The sequence below is a fragment of the Taeniopygia guttata genome, chromosome 1A (assembly GCF_048771995.1).
Source record: "Taeniopygia guttata chromosome 1A, bTaeGut7.mat, whole genome shotgun sequence".
NCBI classification, from domain to species: Eukaryota; Metazoa; Chordata; class Aves; order Passeriformes; family Estrildidae; genus Taeniopygia; species Taeniopygia guttata.
In genome coordinates, this window is record NC_133025.1 from 44035526 (window position 1) to 44052401 (window position 16876).

Below are 16876 nucleotides of genomic sequence, written 5' to 3' on the forward strand. Positions count from 1 at the left end.
AAAGGTGCACCAGATGCCTGCAAAACCACCTCTCTGCTGAGGGACACCTCCGGGATTTCTGGGCTTTTTTATCCCTCACCCATACAAATTTGAGCAGAGTCTCCCTTCGGAATCTGTAGAATTTTAAGTTTTGTGAGCTAGTTTCTAATTAGTCAGCCTACCCTGGTGTCGTGTTATGTTTTGCCAAACAAGCCTTTATTACTTTTCTTGCAGCATCTGGGTTCAAATCCAGCTGAGTACCCAGGGTTGTGCCTGCCTCACTGTGATGTTTAAGCAGCTGTGGCTGCTTCATTGCAGAAATGAATCAGAGCATAATTAGTTTTTAAAATAATAACAACTGTCTTGCATCCAGGAGGTTAAAAAACCCATCAGAACAGTCATTTTAATTAAAGTGAAAGCTGAGCAAAAAGCATCCCTCTGTCTCTGTCTGATTTTTAAAACCATCAATTAAAAACATTAGGAAAAAAGAATGAGGAAACTGACAGCTCAGAGATAGGCTTTTGCATATTCTCCAGGACACGGGTTTGCAGAGTGCACATCAGAAATGCCAGCTGCTCTCTTTTCTCCCTCACAGCCCCTTGCATCAGAACAATGCACTACAACTGTGCTGGGACATACTGGGTTCTCAGAAAAGATGCCGTAAAATAGGTGGTGTGAAGTTTTCCTTACCTACTCCTTAGGGTATTTTCTTTACATAGACATAATTCATGTCTGTTACAAGGTTACTTTCCCCCAAAGAACTGAAATACAGTTATCAAAAGCATGAGCCAAACCCCTGACCATGTGGCCAGAGGTCAGCAGGTGATGCTGTGGTCTGCAGGACCAGTAACTGGGTGACTTGTGCTCTTCTTGCCTCAGTGTTTGGTTCTCTGACCAGAACATGGTACAGTCAGCCTTACACTTTATGGCAAAAGCTTCCCTGCCTTTGCCCAAAGTGTCATTTACATAAAATTGAATTTCCTGAGAAAATCGTACCTGTAGGGAATATTTTCACTAATTTCGAATACCAATATTTCTATTTGGCAACTCTGAAGGCAATCAGGCAGGAAAGCCATTACAGGCAACATATTTCTTTCTCTTAAAATACTTATTGCTGCACATATACATTTAATTTTGCTCTGACAACATTTTTGTGGTTTCAGGAATCTGACATACCTGGAGTATAGTTTCAAAATATTAAAAGATAGATTAATATTGGCAGTTAACTTAGAGGCGACTATGATTCCAACATCTTTGCCAAAGTAATCCCCAAATTTTCCCCACCCTTTCCATTTGCAAACAAATATAATTACATAAAATTAAAAGATTAGAAAGCCTCTCCACAAACTGTGTAAGTAGCTGCAGGCGGTGAACTCTGGTACCTTTAATAGCATAGTTTTCAACAGTGTGCACTGAGACTTGCATACCTTTCTCCTGAAGTCTGTGAAGTGTTTTACACCTGATACATACAGCCAAATACTCTATTTTCCTACTAGATGAGGAGGGTATTTCTGGCATTCCTCAGGCCCTTCAGGGGAAATATCAGGCACTTAAGGCTCTTCTAGTCTCCTCCAGTTAATGAGATAAACCCACTGCTCAGCCACAGATTTGGTCCTGTTTTGGTCAGATTTCAGCTGGATTTTACATGCAGCCCCATTGGGGTTGGAGTTTTTCTGTTTTAGACAATTCTTTTACACACTTTTTTTCCCCTAATATAAATGTTAACATCAGTAGCAACACTATGGTGAAGCAACAGTATTAAATTTACAAAAGCTGTTATGAAAAAGAACAGCAAACTCATAGGCAATTAAAAAGACAACTAAAAATGAGAATGTAGCTGGCTATAGTTTTTAATAAAAGCCACAAAGAGATGTGTTGTAAAGGCTGGTAATTTCTAACAGGCCTGAATATCCACTTCCATGGATCCCATCCTTCCTGGCTGCTTCTCAATGAGCCACCGAGGTGTCAATCTGCTTTCCAATGGTGGCTGGCAAATTGAAGATTTTTGCTCTTGGATTGTGGGTGAAGGCCAAGATGACACTAAAGGGCATTAATCTGAATGGTTTGAGTGACAAGGTTTCCACACATTAAATGTTTGTGATGGGCTGCAGTGGGAACTTACTGAGCAATGCAGACATAAAGTGAAGCCCATCGCTATGCACCAAGCACAGAAATGAGGCCCTAGAGCTCAGATGTGAGCATGTTGAAAGAAATGCATGGAAAAGGGATGAAGTGCTTCCATACTATGGCAAGGGCAGGAAGAAAAAGATTGCAGGACTGGTTATACAAAAATGTTTGAAAGCTGGAGCTATTGGTCTCTCATGGGCAGCTGTGCTGTGTTGGTTTTAGACCCCATTTTCCTCTTTCCACACAATCTGCACCTCACTGTAGCACAGGTAAGGAAGCCCACATCCACGAAGGTGAGAGGAGCAGCTGAGCAGCAGAAAAAGTAGCTACAGACAGTGTTGGATGGCATTTCATTGTGAATACACAGGTTCAGAGTGTAAGACTCTCAGTGTGAGGCTTCTACACAATGCCTGTCTCATATGCCGTGGCCACTTCATCAGAGAGGCTGGGAGTCTCCACAGCCAAGGGAGCTCCTGCAAGAGAAATAATGTCTGGGCCCTAGCCTTGAATCAAGAGAAACTTTCCACAAGCTTGATCCTTTTGCTTTCTTTTTGATTTGTAAGCATCATTGCTAAAAAATGCCAATTTACCAGCCAGTACGACTCTGCATGTGACTTCCATACACATATGAATTAACAACTGCCTGTCCTGGCATTGCATGTGCTGACTGAGATGGAAAATCAGTGAGTGGGATGCCAGCAGAACTGGATTTCCCTGTCTTGGATTGGTGATACTGCTGTGGTTTCCTTGGCTGCCAGCTAACCTTTGGAAATGACAAATATTTACCCTCAAAACCCTACAGTTGAAAAGCAAAATAAACTTGGCAATTATAAAACTCGATTTTATTGTGTGCAATTGCACTGTAGCTGAGGCTTAAAAACTCATGAGGATGGAAAGAAAAGGACTCATAGGTATGACGGGGGGAAAGAGTCATCAGATCAGTGTTTTAAACATCAGAATATTTCATTTTATCAGGTGCACGCCTACTCCTGAGCAAATATTATATACGCTCTTTGCCTACAAGAATCTTTAAAGTATCCTTAAAGATTATGGCTTAACAACTCCTTTATTTACTTTGACCTAGGTATTTTTAAATTTTCAATGGTTGAATAATAATGGTGTCTTGAGCCAGAAACAAGCAGACAATGCCATGGCCTTCCCAAGAAAGAATAATAGGGCTCCACACACATCCCTTGTTATTGCAGACCATGGTATGGTGCTTGGAAATGTTCCAGGCACAGGCTGTAATTGATCTTATATAATTCAATTTAACAGTCATTAGTAATTTTCTATGGCCCTGCAGCTGCCATCTCCCCTGTGAGATGCTGAGTCCCTGGGTGCAGGGAGCATTCCCAGCAGCAGGAGACCAGAAGTAAAGAGGTGAAGGGGTCTTAGGGAGGAGTGCATTTGTGAGAGTTTGAAAAGCCCAGAGAGAAATAATCTGAGAGTTTGTAGTAATGGGGTCTCTGAAAAGAAAGTATTCAGATAATCCCTATATTTGTGGAATACAGTTTGTTCTAGGAAAAGTTCTCTTCCTCAGATACTTGAGGGAGTATCATGCTCTGCAAGTCATAAATGCAGAAAAAAAAAAAAGAGTGATTAAGTAGATGTACTTAATGCAGAAGGTAAATAAATGTAAACTTTTTCTCACTATACTTCAGAGTATCTTTCTGTTCTTGTTAAATAGGTTATCTTTGGCTTTTAAATACCAGAGTTCATGAATATCTAGTGGTCCATAAGGCTGGATTGTTGCATTAAATGGAGGCACACTTTTTTTTTTTAAATGTGGAAAGTGGAGTGCCATGGGCCACTGATTCAGAGATGAATGCAGAAAGCCAAAAGAACCAAGCACTGGCATATGTTGATGAAAAAACCCATTAGTCATCTAATATCTGCAGCTTTCTCTGGCTCATAAAGGTGGGGAGAAACCTTTTAATCAAGAACCCTGAAATCTGGCTAACACGTAGTTAATGCTGTGACTTCATTAACAATGGTCCAACTTGCACACAGGTACGTGCTCAGGGTTGGCAGCCTTGTCTTTAGCAGGGGCTGCTTTGCAGCAGTATGTCCTGAGACTTCTTGTTTCCATCTGCCTTTGCAAGGAAGGGGGCTCTGTGCTGGCCAGCCCAGGAGGTGCCATTTGGCTTCTTCTTGGACCCTGCAAACAGCCACACATTTTGGACTGGGCAGTCTGGCACAAGGACAAGCCTACAATTAGTCCCTCATGAAACTCCACCCCCTCAATGGACTGAATGAACCTCAAAGGAGGTAGAGCCGCTTTTACTGTTTCCAAAGTGAAGGGTGATATCTTTGGGTGTCGAGAAAACCACACTCAGCTCAGGGCCAAAGCTTCTCTTGTCTTCAATGACCTCAGAAAAGTGCATAATCTTCCCTGATGGGAGCTGGCATGTAAAGAATATCAGGAATTACAATCCTAGCAAAGGTACCAGAAGCACAGTACAATGATGTTTCAGAACTTGAGGGTCCCATGTAGCATTTATTTCAGTCTTCTGTCCTGCATTATCTACCAGCAGTTAACTAATACTATTTGTTCTTTTTTTAATCAGCAAGGACGAATTCACAAATTAGAAAAAAACATATAACCTTTGCTCTGGGTGTAAATGCAAGGCTTAAGCCTGATTTTTCCTAATGAGACTCCAAAACAAAATTTCATGGCCTAAGTTCTGGCTATAATTAAGGAGGGAAAGTATCTGATGTTACAGAGGAGACTTAGAATTTTGATGTATACAGGTAGGTAATGAAACTTTTTAAAGTCATTAAATTCACTGTTTAAAAAAAACTCATTGTGTACATACTACAGCAGTGAAGTAATTATTTACACAAGCAATGAACTGTGGTCAATTCCGTTTCCATAAAGAGAACTACGGCAGTAAAACAGACAGCTCAGCTGTTGCTGCCCCTCCTTGCAATGAGTGAAAGGTGGAGAGGAGGAGGACCTCTGCAACAGACTGGTGGGGCTGCCAGGAATCTCATGAGGATTATATGCAGCAAAGGAGCAGGACAAAAGCAGCTGTTGCCCACCAGACCTCAAAGAACAACTGAAACCTCACACATCCTCCCAGCCTGGGGTGCAGCTCCCCACCACAGGAGGGTTCCTTCTTCCTTTACACTCAGGTTCTTTTCCTTCAGAGGAGACAGATGAGCTCAGTGTCACCTCAAAAGACAGGCAGGGAGTCACTTGGATTTCATTCTGTCACTTGTGAAGGTCCCCTCATAGTAAGTGAGTCAGGGAAGAGAAATGTGGTGAAGTTGGTGGGTGGCTGTAGACTCAGAGAGGAGGGCATGCCTGCACCCTTGATTTAGCTGACCAGTATAATGTTCTCAGCATAATTTGGGGATCTGGAGTCCCCCATAGTGAGTCACCATCCTCACAGTGGTTCCTGGGGAGTGCGGCTTTTGGATTGCTTCATTGCTTGGGAAAGATTTAATTTCACATGTGCCTGAATCATTGCTTTTAGTCTTGCCTCCTCGGTGTCCCACCTTCTGGAATATCAGTTAACTTGTGTTCCTTCCATACCCACCTGCTGCTGCTGTGAACACGAACTGGTGGGTGATGCTATTTATCAGCTGCACCCCTGCTGGCTGAGGAACCCGATTCTGAGGTTGCAACAATCGCCAAACAAGGAGAACATGAAAACAAGATGCAGCTTTTCCTCTCCAAAAATAGCAATAGGAGAAAGCAAATGAATCATCTCTCTTCCCCTGCCCTCAGGCTACAGGGATCCTTGGGACAGATTTGTCAACAGCATCTGCAGATTTTCACCCTGCAAACATCATCACTGCTTTTTGCAAATAGTATCACAAAGAGGATTCAAAGAGCTCCCTGTCCTTCACTGAAGCAAGAAGATTGCTCCAAGGAGGGGCAGGAAGATCTCACCTTTCATTTGACACTTTCCCACTTGAGAAGCCCTTCAGTAGTAGGTGGTTGCTGACTTACGTTTGCAGGCGTCTGGGGCAGAGAAGGGCTTCCTGAGGTCGCGGTAGAAGCCCAGCTTGCAGCGCTGGCAGTGCTGCCCTTCCGTGTTGTGCTGACAGTTGTCGCAGATGCCGCCACTGCGGTTGCCCGACGCCAGCCACACATCCACGTCAAAATGACAAGTGTCGGCGTGCCCATTACACTTGCATGCTGAGGCAAAGCCAAAGGGAACAGAAAGACTCATCAAGGCAGTGAAAGATACTGGTTTATAGAAAAGAGACACAAAAAACTCAAAACCACATTTCAGAATGTGGACTTGACCTATGAACCTGTTATTCATTCAAATACATGAATTAGCACTACATTTTCATCTACACCTCCCAACCTCTGGAGATAACATTTTAAAAAAGTATTTTCTTTAACTTTTTTATTTCCACTACAGGTTTTCCAGTACCCAGACAGCCACAGGTGGTCAGGCCAGAACAGAAAGACCCACATTCACTGGTCCTGCTGAGGAAGGACACTTCCCTCTCAGCTTTAGAAATCAGCACTGCCCTATACAACATCTGCCATGAGGGTGCTGTCAGGATGCTCCCCACAGCTGAAGGAGGAAAAAGGCAGGTGGAGGAGAGGTGTGTGAGAGAGTACAAGCATCTTCCTTACCCTGTGCTGGCAGAGGAGGAAGTCTGCGTGCCCACATGACTGAAGTCAAGGGTCAAGTGAGATCTATTCCAATGCCTGCTCATCAAATGCTGCTGATGCAAGTAGGAATTCACTGTCACTCCCTCAGGGATCATACATACTGCAGTGAGCATGACCATAGCTCACATAGGCAGGTTGATGGTTGCTTATGTATGGATATCATTGTAGCCAAGGCAGGTCTGCTGAGTGCCTGCAAGCCTTCTTGGGGTGGTGTGGGTAGTCCTCAGCACCCTTCTGTCTAGACTGCTGCTCTTACTGGAGCATATGGCCCCATGCATGACCTCTGCATTCCCCTGCTAGCAGCACGCTCCCTAAGCGTCCTTCCTGGCACTGCAGAACTGATCTTCAAACCTCCAGAGCCCATGGCTTCTCCTGCCCTCAGTGCCCAGGGGTGACCAGAGCCCATATCCAGCAGCAGAAAGTCATACTTCCTACAAAGGTGTTTGTCAGTGATGTCCATGGAGAGGACAAATCTGGCCCCTTGTCACCTCCAAGATACCCTGGTAGGCTGCAGTCTGCCCACAGCAGCAGACCTTACCCCAGTAGATGCACTTAGGTCCCAGAGAAAGGCCAAACCAACAAACATCACAGTCTCGTGAGGATTGCCAAGTGAGGGGCTGTACAACCAGGGCTGTCCTTGCCACACAGATACTTGGTGGGTGCTGGGCAGGGGTGTGGCAGTGCCTCTTCACTCACTGAACTGCTTGGAAAGCACCTCCCCACCACCTCAGGGTGTGCTGCCTCTTGGACTTATGAGAGAAAGGCATGCATGGATGAAGCATTTCACTCTGGCAGAGGATCTGGAGACGCCATTCCTAATGGGCTACTTACACCGGCACTCCTTGGGGGCTCCGGTTTTGCCATCGGCAGCCTGCCAAGGCTGGTCATTGTAGAGCGGGGCGCAGTGCTGGCAGTGGGACCCTGCAGTGTTGTGCTTGCACATGCATTTCCCATGGACCTAGTAAGGCAAAGAGAACAAGGATCACCCACAGCAAAGACCAGAGTCTCCAGGGCTCTAGCAATGCCCACACACAGGAAATAGCATGCCAGCTACATGCTATTGCATTGACTAGAAGGAGGGACATAGCATGGTGTCCAGTTCAGCCAAGGGCAAATATTCTGTAGTACACTTTCAGTTAGGTTAGTATGTGTAGATCTGCATGTCATGGTATTGTATAATCTTACCTTTTCTTTTTTTTTTTTTTTTTTAAGATCTAAAAGGGTCTCTAGCCACTTCCAGATGCAGTATGAATTTCCAGAAGAGATTAAAAAATGCCAGGATTCAAAGCATTCTTGGGAAACACTGTAAAACCTTTCTGTTTTTCTCTCTCATAAACATAAATACACCTTTGCAGTACTGCAGGAATAGCACCTACAATCTCAGCATCCAGCTCTGTGTGCCCAGCTATCTCCAGCACAAATAAGTATGAGAAAAAAGAAAATCAGCCCCCTGAAACATAAATATCTACTCATCCCAGGCAGAATTTTTGCCCCACAAAGGAAGAATCAAGGATAGCCCAAGGCCTGTGACTGACTATACTCGGACATGTTCATGACAGATAATTTAAGAGCTAGACAGCCCAGTGTAAGGGGGTAATTAGAGATGAAAAGCCAGCACAGCACACTTGGTGCCAGCTGCCCTGTCAGTCGCTGGCATTACTCACCCTGTTGGCAAATGCAAAGAAAACAGGATGTAGCCAGAGGGTACGAGCAGCTGGCAGTGCCTGGATGCAACAAGATCAAGCTCTGCAGCAGCATGGCTCTGCTGGCAACCCTGGCCCTGCCTTTTCCCATGGAGCATGGCAGGTAGCTACCTACTGTAGCTAATTTTTTTATATGTGCCTTTTGATATGCAGCTTTATTCTGCTCCACATTTTGCTTTTAAATGCAGGGTTCGACTTCTGCTGCTCATGATCAAGCCAGGGGCCTCAGTCTGCCCTGCCAGCATGGCCCAGTGTTCATACCACAAGTTGGCCATAAAACCAACGGAGCTGCACCAGCTGCCGGCTGCTTTTGGCATCAAGAGGAGCACAGGGTGGTTGGGGTGCCTGGTGCTGAGGCATGGCTTTAACTGCTACTGGAAAATACTGCCTTCCACAGAGTTTAGCTCGTGGTTTTACAAGTGTGCTGTTCCTAACTGCATGACTTCCTGTCAAGACTGCCACACAAAAAGGTTCCTGTGAAAAGCCTGAACAGTAAACAAAACAGAAGAGGACCTTGAACATGCTGTAAACAGCTCCTGCTTACTACATAGGTGCACACACACACCACCACACACACTCCCAGCTTATGATGACTTTCTGATTTATTCATTTGCAATGAATAGATTTCAGCTGCTATCTCACAGGAGTCAAATGTAACCAGTACAGATAAAATTTCAAAACTGACCTGGAAAGTCCTTCCAAGAAATGAAAATAGCAAGATCTTTCAAAAACTTCTTGAATTCATCCCTGCCCTTCGAAAATGTCAGATCATTAAAAAACACAGAACAGCAACTGGGCTGTGTAAGAAATGGGTAGGTACAGATGGAGTCAGAATGCACAAGCATCTAAGCTAAAGTGAAAATACTAAGCTAACATTGTTTTCTGTGCTATCTGGACTCATCACAGGTATTAGCTGGTCTCACTGCAGATACTACTTGGTCTGTCTGACTTACCATATTGATATAAGCTTAAATGTGTGCTAATGTTTGAAAAGAATGAGAAGTAGATATAGAAAAGAAACAACAAATTTGCGGAGGGTATATTTAGTTCTCAAAGTGTGTCTTATGTTTTCATATTTTCATTTTTGCTACCACCAGCAAAATGTTCTTCAATCTCTCAGCTACCTCCCTTTCCTCAATTACCACCTGTAGATAAATTTCTCTCTCTCATATTTTTTAGGCAAGGTCCACACACAAACCAATGTTACAAAATCTCTTCACACACATTTAAAAGCATACACACCTGTATGGAAACAGAAGATGACTAAACTTATACTGGTCATCTTCTGGTGGTTTTGATGTTGTCATTACTCTTTGATGCCACTTTTGGTAGTTCCTCCACTTTTGGAGTTTCTTGCAAGCCCTTTGGCCATTGAGTGCTTGGGGCTAGACATGCTGTACCAGCCTGAACCACATCTGTGGCCAGAGACATCCTCCAGAAACCCTTCCTCACAGGACTGTCCCAGCTGTAAGGGCAGAGGGACCCACCAGACCCAGGACATATGTGATCAGGAAGGGAAGGTAACCAGAAGGAGTCAGAGGGTGCTTTTGCAATCATCTTGCCAAAGTGAGAAGGACATGGGAGAAGAATTGCAAATGGAAATTTTCTTGGACATGGGGACACTTGGGATTACTGTGGGGATGTGTGCTTCTCCTTTCTGTCCCCACAGCCTGTAGTCTCACTCTCCAAATTCAGTTTGCTCCTTGCCAAAGCCACACAAAGAATCAGTTGGGACCCAATCAATCATCCAGAGGCTGCTCAGCATTAACAATCCAAAAACTCATCCAAAACTCAGCAGAACCTCAGAAACCCTCAAAGGATTGATTAAGCATCCCAAGGCATCAGCAGAGAGCAAGGCAAAATGCCCCACCAAGGAGGATTCATGGTTCTAAAGAGCAAGAGCTTGTATTTTCTGTACAGTAATATACAAGTACAATATAATAGAGCATGCTGCATTGCTGAAATAAAGGAATGTGGGTGAAAATAAAACAGAATATATAATATAATAAAACAGAAAATAAAACAGGATGGGTATACCAAGAATCTGCTGTCCCACCATTAATTTGGCATGCAGAGCTAATAAGTAAACCACTGAATAGCTGTGCACCAACATATTAATATTAATCTTTATGTGGACTCTAAGGAAAGAGGCTGTATATAATTAAAAAACTGTTGCAGCAATGGAAGACTTGTGGTCTCTCATGCTGTGGCAAAGACAGCTGCAAAAGATCCAAGTTGGAGATTATGCAAATCAAGCCAGCTGGTGTTTATCTAGATAGACTCAGAGGCAGAGCATGGCATGACTCTTGTAGTATTGATTGCTTGTAAAGGTGCCATGCACCTGGGCGAAAGGAAACAAATGGTCTGGCTGAAAAGCTTAAAAAATAACCGAGCAGCACGATTCTGCCATCTGTGCAAAGGCAAGCACAGGACCAGCACAGGGGCCTGTGGGCTTGGGCTCCTGCGTGACTCTGTGGGTGCTGTCCAGCTGGACCAGGAGGAACCAGTTCCTCAATCTTATACTAAGGGTGCTGCCTTGCAGTTTCCTTTCCTCGGGGTTTATCAAATCCAGCCTCCATCAGCTGCTCCCTCCCAGGCACAGATCCCCCTGTGGATCCCACATGCCCTCTGCTCGCCTGGGCAGGGCCCAGCATGGCAGCTCAGTAGCCCAGCCTGCAATGCACACTTAACTTTGCAAACCTGTGTGCCCCTGCTCGCTGCAGGGCCGGGGACTTGTAATCTCAGTGGGATTCATATTTGGGTGAACGCCTGCAGAGGCATGGGATGCAATGGCCTGCCTGCCTGACCCCGCTTCTGTATCAGAAGCAGCTACCCAGACCCCAAACTTTGGGAGTAAGCTTTGCAAAAGACAGCAGATTTCCCGATTCCGACGCTGCCGTGACTTTACAGCACTGCTATTTAAATGGGCTGAGAAAACTTTGCCTCTCCAAGGTCCCCTCAGGTTTCATAGTGGCACCAACCCCTCTCAGCCAGGCAGAGTGTGGGGTGCAGACCTACTAATGAAGAAGCTAAAGAGTCAAACCGAGGGAGCAGAGGGAAACAGTCTTTAACAGCTTGCTTCTCAGTGCAACCATTTGATTGGTATCTTCTTTTCTATATTCCTTTTTCACAGAAGTTTAATGAAAAGTCATACCTAAGTGATTCAAAAACCTTACCTCAGGCTGATGTATTTGTTCTCTTGAAATAGCATTACAATGACTACCACCCAAAAATGTCTCTCCAGCCTAGCTTTATCCAACTGAAGAAAATATCTTCTTTCTTTTACATAATTTCAGCATGACGGCAAACATTTTTATGCATTGGAAACAACAAAAAAGGTGGATATTAGCAAGCCCTTTCTTGCAGCCCATAGAAAGACATGTATTTTTTTAGTTATAAAGAAATACTATGAGAGCTAGAAATACGAGAAAGGTTAAGAAGGAGTAATACAAGGAGAAGTGGCAGCAGGTGAGAAACAGCCAACAGACTGTCTACACTGGACAAAATTAATGTCTGTAAGAGCTGTAGGAGGGCCACTTTCAACACTGGTCTGCCATACAAATACCCTGTCATGTCACAGAGCAGCTAGGAGATGGGGCTGAGAAACCAGCCCAGCAGCTCTGGTGGGACACAAGGTAGACTGGGAAAATTATATACCCGGCCTTCAGGATTTCTCCAGCATCTCAGCAGCTTTCTGAAGGCAGAATCTGATCCCTGTGCATTGACAGGAGGGAAAAGCACATATTTTCTTCCCTTTTCACTCACCTCAACTTATAGCTAGCTGTAAGGCATAGCCACTAGGGTCATTATAGAGCATCACTAAGTACACAAACACAATTCCCAGTATGTCCCACTCCTTTAAGCATTCACACGGCTCCTGACTCATTTAAGCAGCAAGGCCTTCCTATAACATTTTTCATTTTGTCATGGGGTCTTTATATCCCAGTTCACTTTCACACTGTTCCCCTTCTTAGCTTGACAGCCCCATCGCAACGTCAGTCATTAGAGGGCACAATGCAAACAGTGTTACAAAAGTTGCCTTCTCTAAGATAAACGAGTGACTGATTTCTCTATACAAAGACAGTTGCTAGGGCATGCTTCCTTCCAGAGCCTTTTGTTGCCAAATTATAACCTTCCAGCGCTTCCTTTCAGATTGCACTTACATAGGCCTTTTTCTTTAGTTGAATCCTGTAAAATCCTTTTCCCCATATTTATCATGTTCCAAAATGTTAGGCAGTGACAAAGACTGCTGCACTGAGGGAAAAATGCTTTCAGTCAACCTGTTATGAATTGATTTATATTGTAAGAATTTACCCACTATATGGAGTCCAGCACAAATGCACACTAAAAGAAAATCAATGTCCCAAAGACCTGATAGCGTAAACAGTCTAAATAGCTGGGAGGGGCAACTGTTTTTAATAGGATTTCCTTTTTGGAACTGCTAAAACTGTATTTTTTCCCTCTCTCCTTTATTTATTTTAGCTTTCATGGAAAATGGGCATGATACTAGCCTAAGGGAAAATGGCAGCATTCACACTGAGTCTCTAACCATAGCTTTTAAACTGTGTTGGGCTCTAACTGCTGTGCCACTTTTAGAACCAATGCCTACAGGTGGCTGTCAGCACATGGAGAGGTATTCTTTTCCCAAAGACCAGACAACCAAATTTATGCATGAGAAAATTCTCATATCCTATCTTGTTCTTGTGAAAGAATACAAAGCTTGTTGTCCAGGGTGTGGGGGCTGTGCAGTAGGGTTTTTTTTTAAATTCCTTGTACAATAGGCTTCTGTCAGCATTGCTCTGGAAGACCTTGAACATCTTTTGATGTCAGTAGCATGATAACAATTTATAACAGCCACTGGGTTGGCCACATGGGAACAGGGGGGGTGGGGGGTGGGGAATATTCACCCTGCCTAACTGCACAGAAGTGCTTTAGCAGAGTATCTTAGTCTACCCAGGATCCCGAACTTCATAACTATGGAAGAAGCTTGGAGAGTTCAGCTGGCAAAGCGGCAGGAATCCACATTCAGGGAGGGCCAAGGAGTCTCTGATATGGATGAACTCCAGTTCTCACCTTGAGACAGAACTGCAGAACCCATGTGAGGTATCTCTGGGTTTGCTTTCCCCAATTTGGAGTCCTAAATTACAAGATTCTGCTTATCTCCAGGCTTACACAACACTTGCCTTCTTCTTGCATTGCCACTTGCCATGGCTGCAAGAAGGCCACAGAGATGCATTAGCTGGTAAGAGGCATGCAGTGCATGCAAGCATGCATGCAAGCATGCAGTGCAATGGCTCCATGTGCAGAGGTACTGGCAAAGAGTGAGAAGCTCCTGTGCCACAGATCAGAATAAAAAAAATCTCCTATATATGTGAATTCATTTGTTTGCGCGTGATTGTGGTTTGCCACGTAATGCAGCTCAAGAAGTAATCAGCTGCTTAGGATAGTATGGTAGGAGGTCTGTTTGTATATGCATACATTTTCCTGGGCTTGCATTGGGCTTTTGCTGATGAGATTTGAGTAGTGACCCTTTGAATAAATTTGGGAGCAGTAGGAAAGAGAGAAAGTGTATCTGTATCGACCTGACAGTTGGCTGTTGCCCACAAGTGTCCAGCAAGGGATAAACAGGATCATACTACCCATGAGGACCAGCCCTTGCCATCCTAGGCAGCCAGGTCTTCTCTGGGGAGCTCATGGAAATATACCTTCTGCTAGAAGGTATATTTCCATGAGCAGAAGTTCCACCTATATAGTCAGAATTCACCTAAAGGCTGACATGGTATTTCTGACACTGAAACAAAACCAGAGTTTTCCTATACAAATTCCATTCTCTTTTAGGAGAAAGGGTAAGTGGGGGAATTGCCAGGAGGAGAAGAGCATCATGGAGAGTTTTGCAGCTAGACAGTGATGAGGGCACAGAAACAAATCTCTTTTCAGACTCTGTCAAGTTGAACTTTGCTTTGACTTGACTGAGACAGATTGCAGACAGAGGTTTCCCCACCCCAGAAAATGAAGCTAGAGCTGCTTCTGCCAGGGCAGAAGGAGCCTCTCTTTGTTAATTAAGCCACCCTGTTTGCATCCCAACCCCACACCCTGAGGGTGTCCCAGGTAAATATTATTTCACAGCTAAGTGGACTTGTAGCCTCACTTCACCCACTCACAATATGTACCTTCAAAACCGTCACCTTCTCAACACAAAATTGCCAAGCTCTCAAGAAAAAAATACATCCAATGGGAGGAATCCTGTGGCAGCAAGCTGGGCCCATGTCCCAAGCTGACCATCCTGGCCCATTTGATCCTGTATCAAACCTGCCAGAGAAGCAGCCCCCAGCGTTCTCACATATCCACTCTCTTTTGTCAGATCATCTCTGGGTGAGGTGGCTGAAATGCTTCTGGTCACTCTGTAAGATCTGATTGAGACCTGGCAGCTGTGCCCAGTGCTGCTGGGATATCCCAGCTTACTGTCCAGAGCAGCCCAAGAGAAAAATAAATATATCACATCTGTGTCTTCTGCTGGCCAAGCAGGGACTGAAACTAAGGCTGCAGTTAGGATTTTGCCTGTAGGCTGAGAACAAGTGGGAGAGTTAAGAAAACTTGCACATAGATTTTTTTGAAAAGTTTTTTTTTTTTTTATTAAATGATCTTAAACATGCTTAAATTTTGATGTTAACTCTCTAACTTAGAGGATATTCTTCAGGAGTGCTCTTGTCTAAACAAGCATAAAAACAGAGCCAGATTTTATAACCATACTGTGAAATGATACTGTGCTTCCCTGCTTTTATTGTCCTGTTTTACACTGATGGTTCTGATAAAACCTTTGGCAGGTAGAGGTTCATAAAGACTGTACTGAAGTCTCCATCCAACTCTTGAATGACTGGTCATAATTTTTAGAATTATGTTTTCTGTGAGTTTTTCAGCTGAAATGTATAAAAATGCTCCTTCTCTGAAATCCTGCTCTCTTCTCAGAAGTTTTTTGACTTCTAACACTTAAGCAGCCATGGACATTGCAATCTTTTGTCCCGTTTCTGCTCATTCATGCGTGTGATGAATTCTTCCTATCACCTTGGAAATAATTCTGTCTTCCAATCTTGATGCAATGCACTGGCAAAGCCCAGGCTGGGTTGCATGATGTGGGTGCCACTGCAGTCCCCAAACAGCAGTAGCCTCATGCCACAGGAGCCTGGCACAGACTAGGCTCAGCCAAAACTGCCCCACCTCTATGATGGAAAAGGTGGTATTGGGAGAGGAAAGCTCTTACCACACCTTGACCCTCCCTGCAAACCATGGGGCTATGTCACCCCTACACTGGTACATCCCTCACAGGGCATGCAAAATGAGGTGTCAGTAAAACCCATTATGACACAGCAAAATGAGTCAGCCTCACTGCAGAAACGTCACCTTTGGGACTCCTGCCACATAAGCATTTATAGCCAGAGTTGAATTTCCCCCTCAGGGCCAGCACAGGGGTTTGTTGCTATTTCTTGTTCTGTTTTCAGTGCGATTTTGGCACATGCTTCCTTCCCCCAGCCCTGCCTGTTACCTGCACACTCTGGTTGCCATAGCCTGTAGCTGTACTGGAAGCCTATTTGGCTGCAGGCTCCTTTACAACTCTCAGTGGTGCTCCAGGGCACGCTCCCATGCAATTGTATCCTACCAAAATAATCCTGAGCAAACAGCTCCTTTCAAAGACTTTCACTCAGGAGACATCTGCAGAAAGCAGAGCAGTGCTACTTGAAACAGGCTTATCAATCACAGTGCTGCATGCTTTCAAACTGGTATATTTTCAAGATGTTGTAAGGCTAGCTCTATTAGAAGGCAAACATCCTGTCTGCTTCATGTCTGAGACTGTAATTTAAGTGAAATGAGAGCCCCCCAAAGAGCTGGACTCCTTACCTAGACTAACTGCCTTCTTCTTCTTTTTTTTTTTTTTTTTTTTAATGATCGTTCTCTGTCTGACATTATTCAGCACAGTGTCTTTGGCTGCTCCTCCTCCAGCAAGGCCAGAGCTTTCAGAGCCAGTCCAAATGAGCAAAAAGGATAAGACGTGCTGGTGGCAGGAAGTGTCCCTGGATTGGCTGGGTGCAGGAATGCCATGCCACAGGCATCCAATGTGTTGGCCACTGATGTGTCCATCACCTGCCCTATGGGTTAGTGGCTCTTGCTTCCCTGGAGTTTAGGTCTTGGTGGGTCCTTAGGAATTTGAGCTCAGAGGTCTTGTGATGCTCCTTGAAGCCAGAGCATAGAGCTTTTATCCGGAGAAATGTATTGCAAAGTGCAATAGAAAGCCCATGAGTGAGTCAAAACCATCTCTATCCCATTGATTCAAGATCCAACCCAATATCCTTGGATTCTCCAGAAGCAACAGTAGTTATGTGATGTCTCGTATCTTCAGAGAAGCTCTCCTCCTTCTTTGTTACCAAAATGCCGT

At 44.4% G+C, this 16876-nt stretch overlaps 1 protein-coding gene across 4 annotated transcripts in view; it reads right to left on the minus strand.

Annotated features, from left to right (window-relative positions):
• The window catches only part of NTN4 (netrin 4), a 47931-nt gene that overhangs the window by 9418 nt on the left and 21637 nt on the right, over positions 1-16876 (minus strand). For all 4 annotated transcript variants that reach the window (XM_072923228.1, XM_030261629.4, XM_072923229.1 and 1 more), the window contains exons 4-5: positions 7577-7703; positions 6065-6253 (exon numbers count right to left, since the gene is read on the minus strand). In XM_072923228.1, the coding sequence (XP_072779329.1) occupies positions 6065-6253; positions 7577-7703 (316 nt within the window). The remainder of the gene's footprint in view (positions 1-6064; positions 6254-7576; positions 7704-16876) is intronic.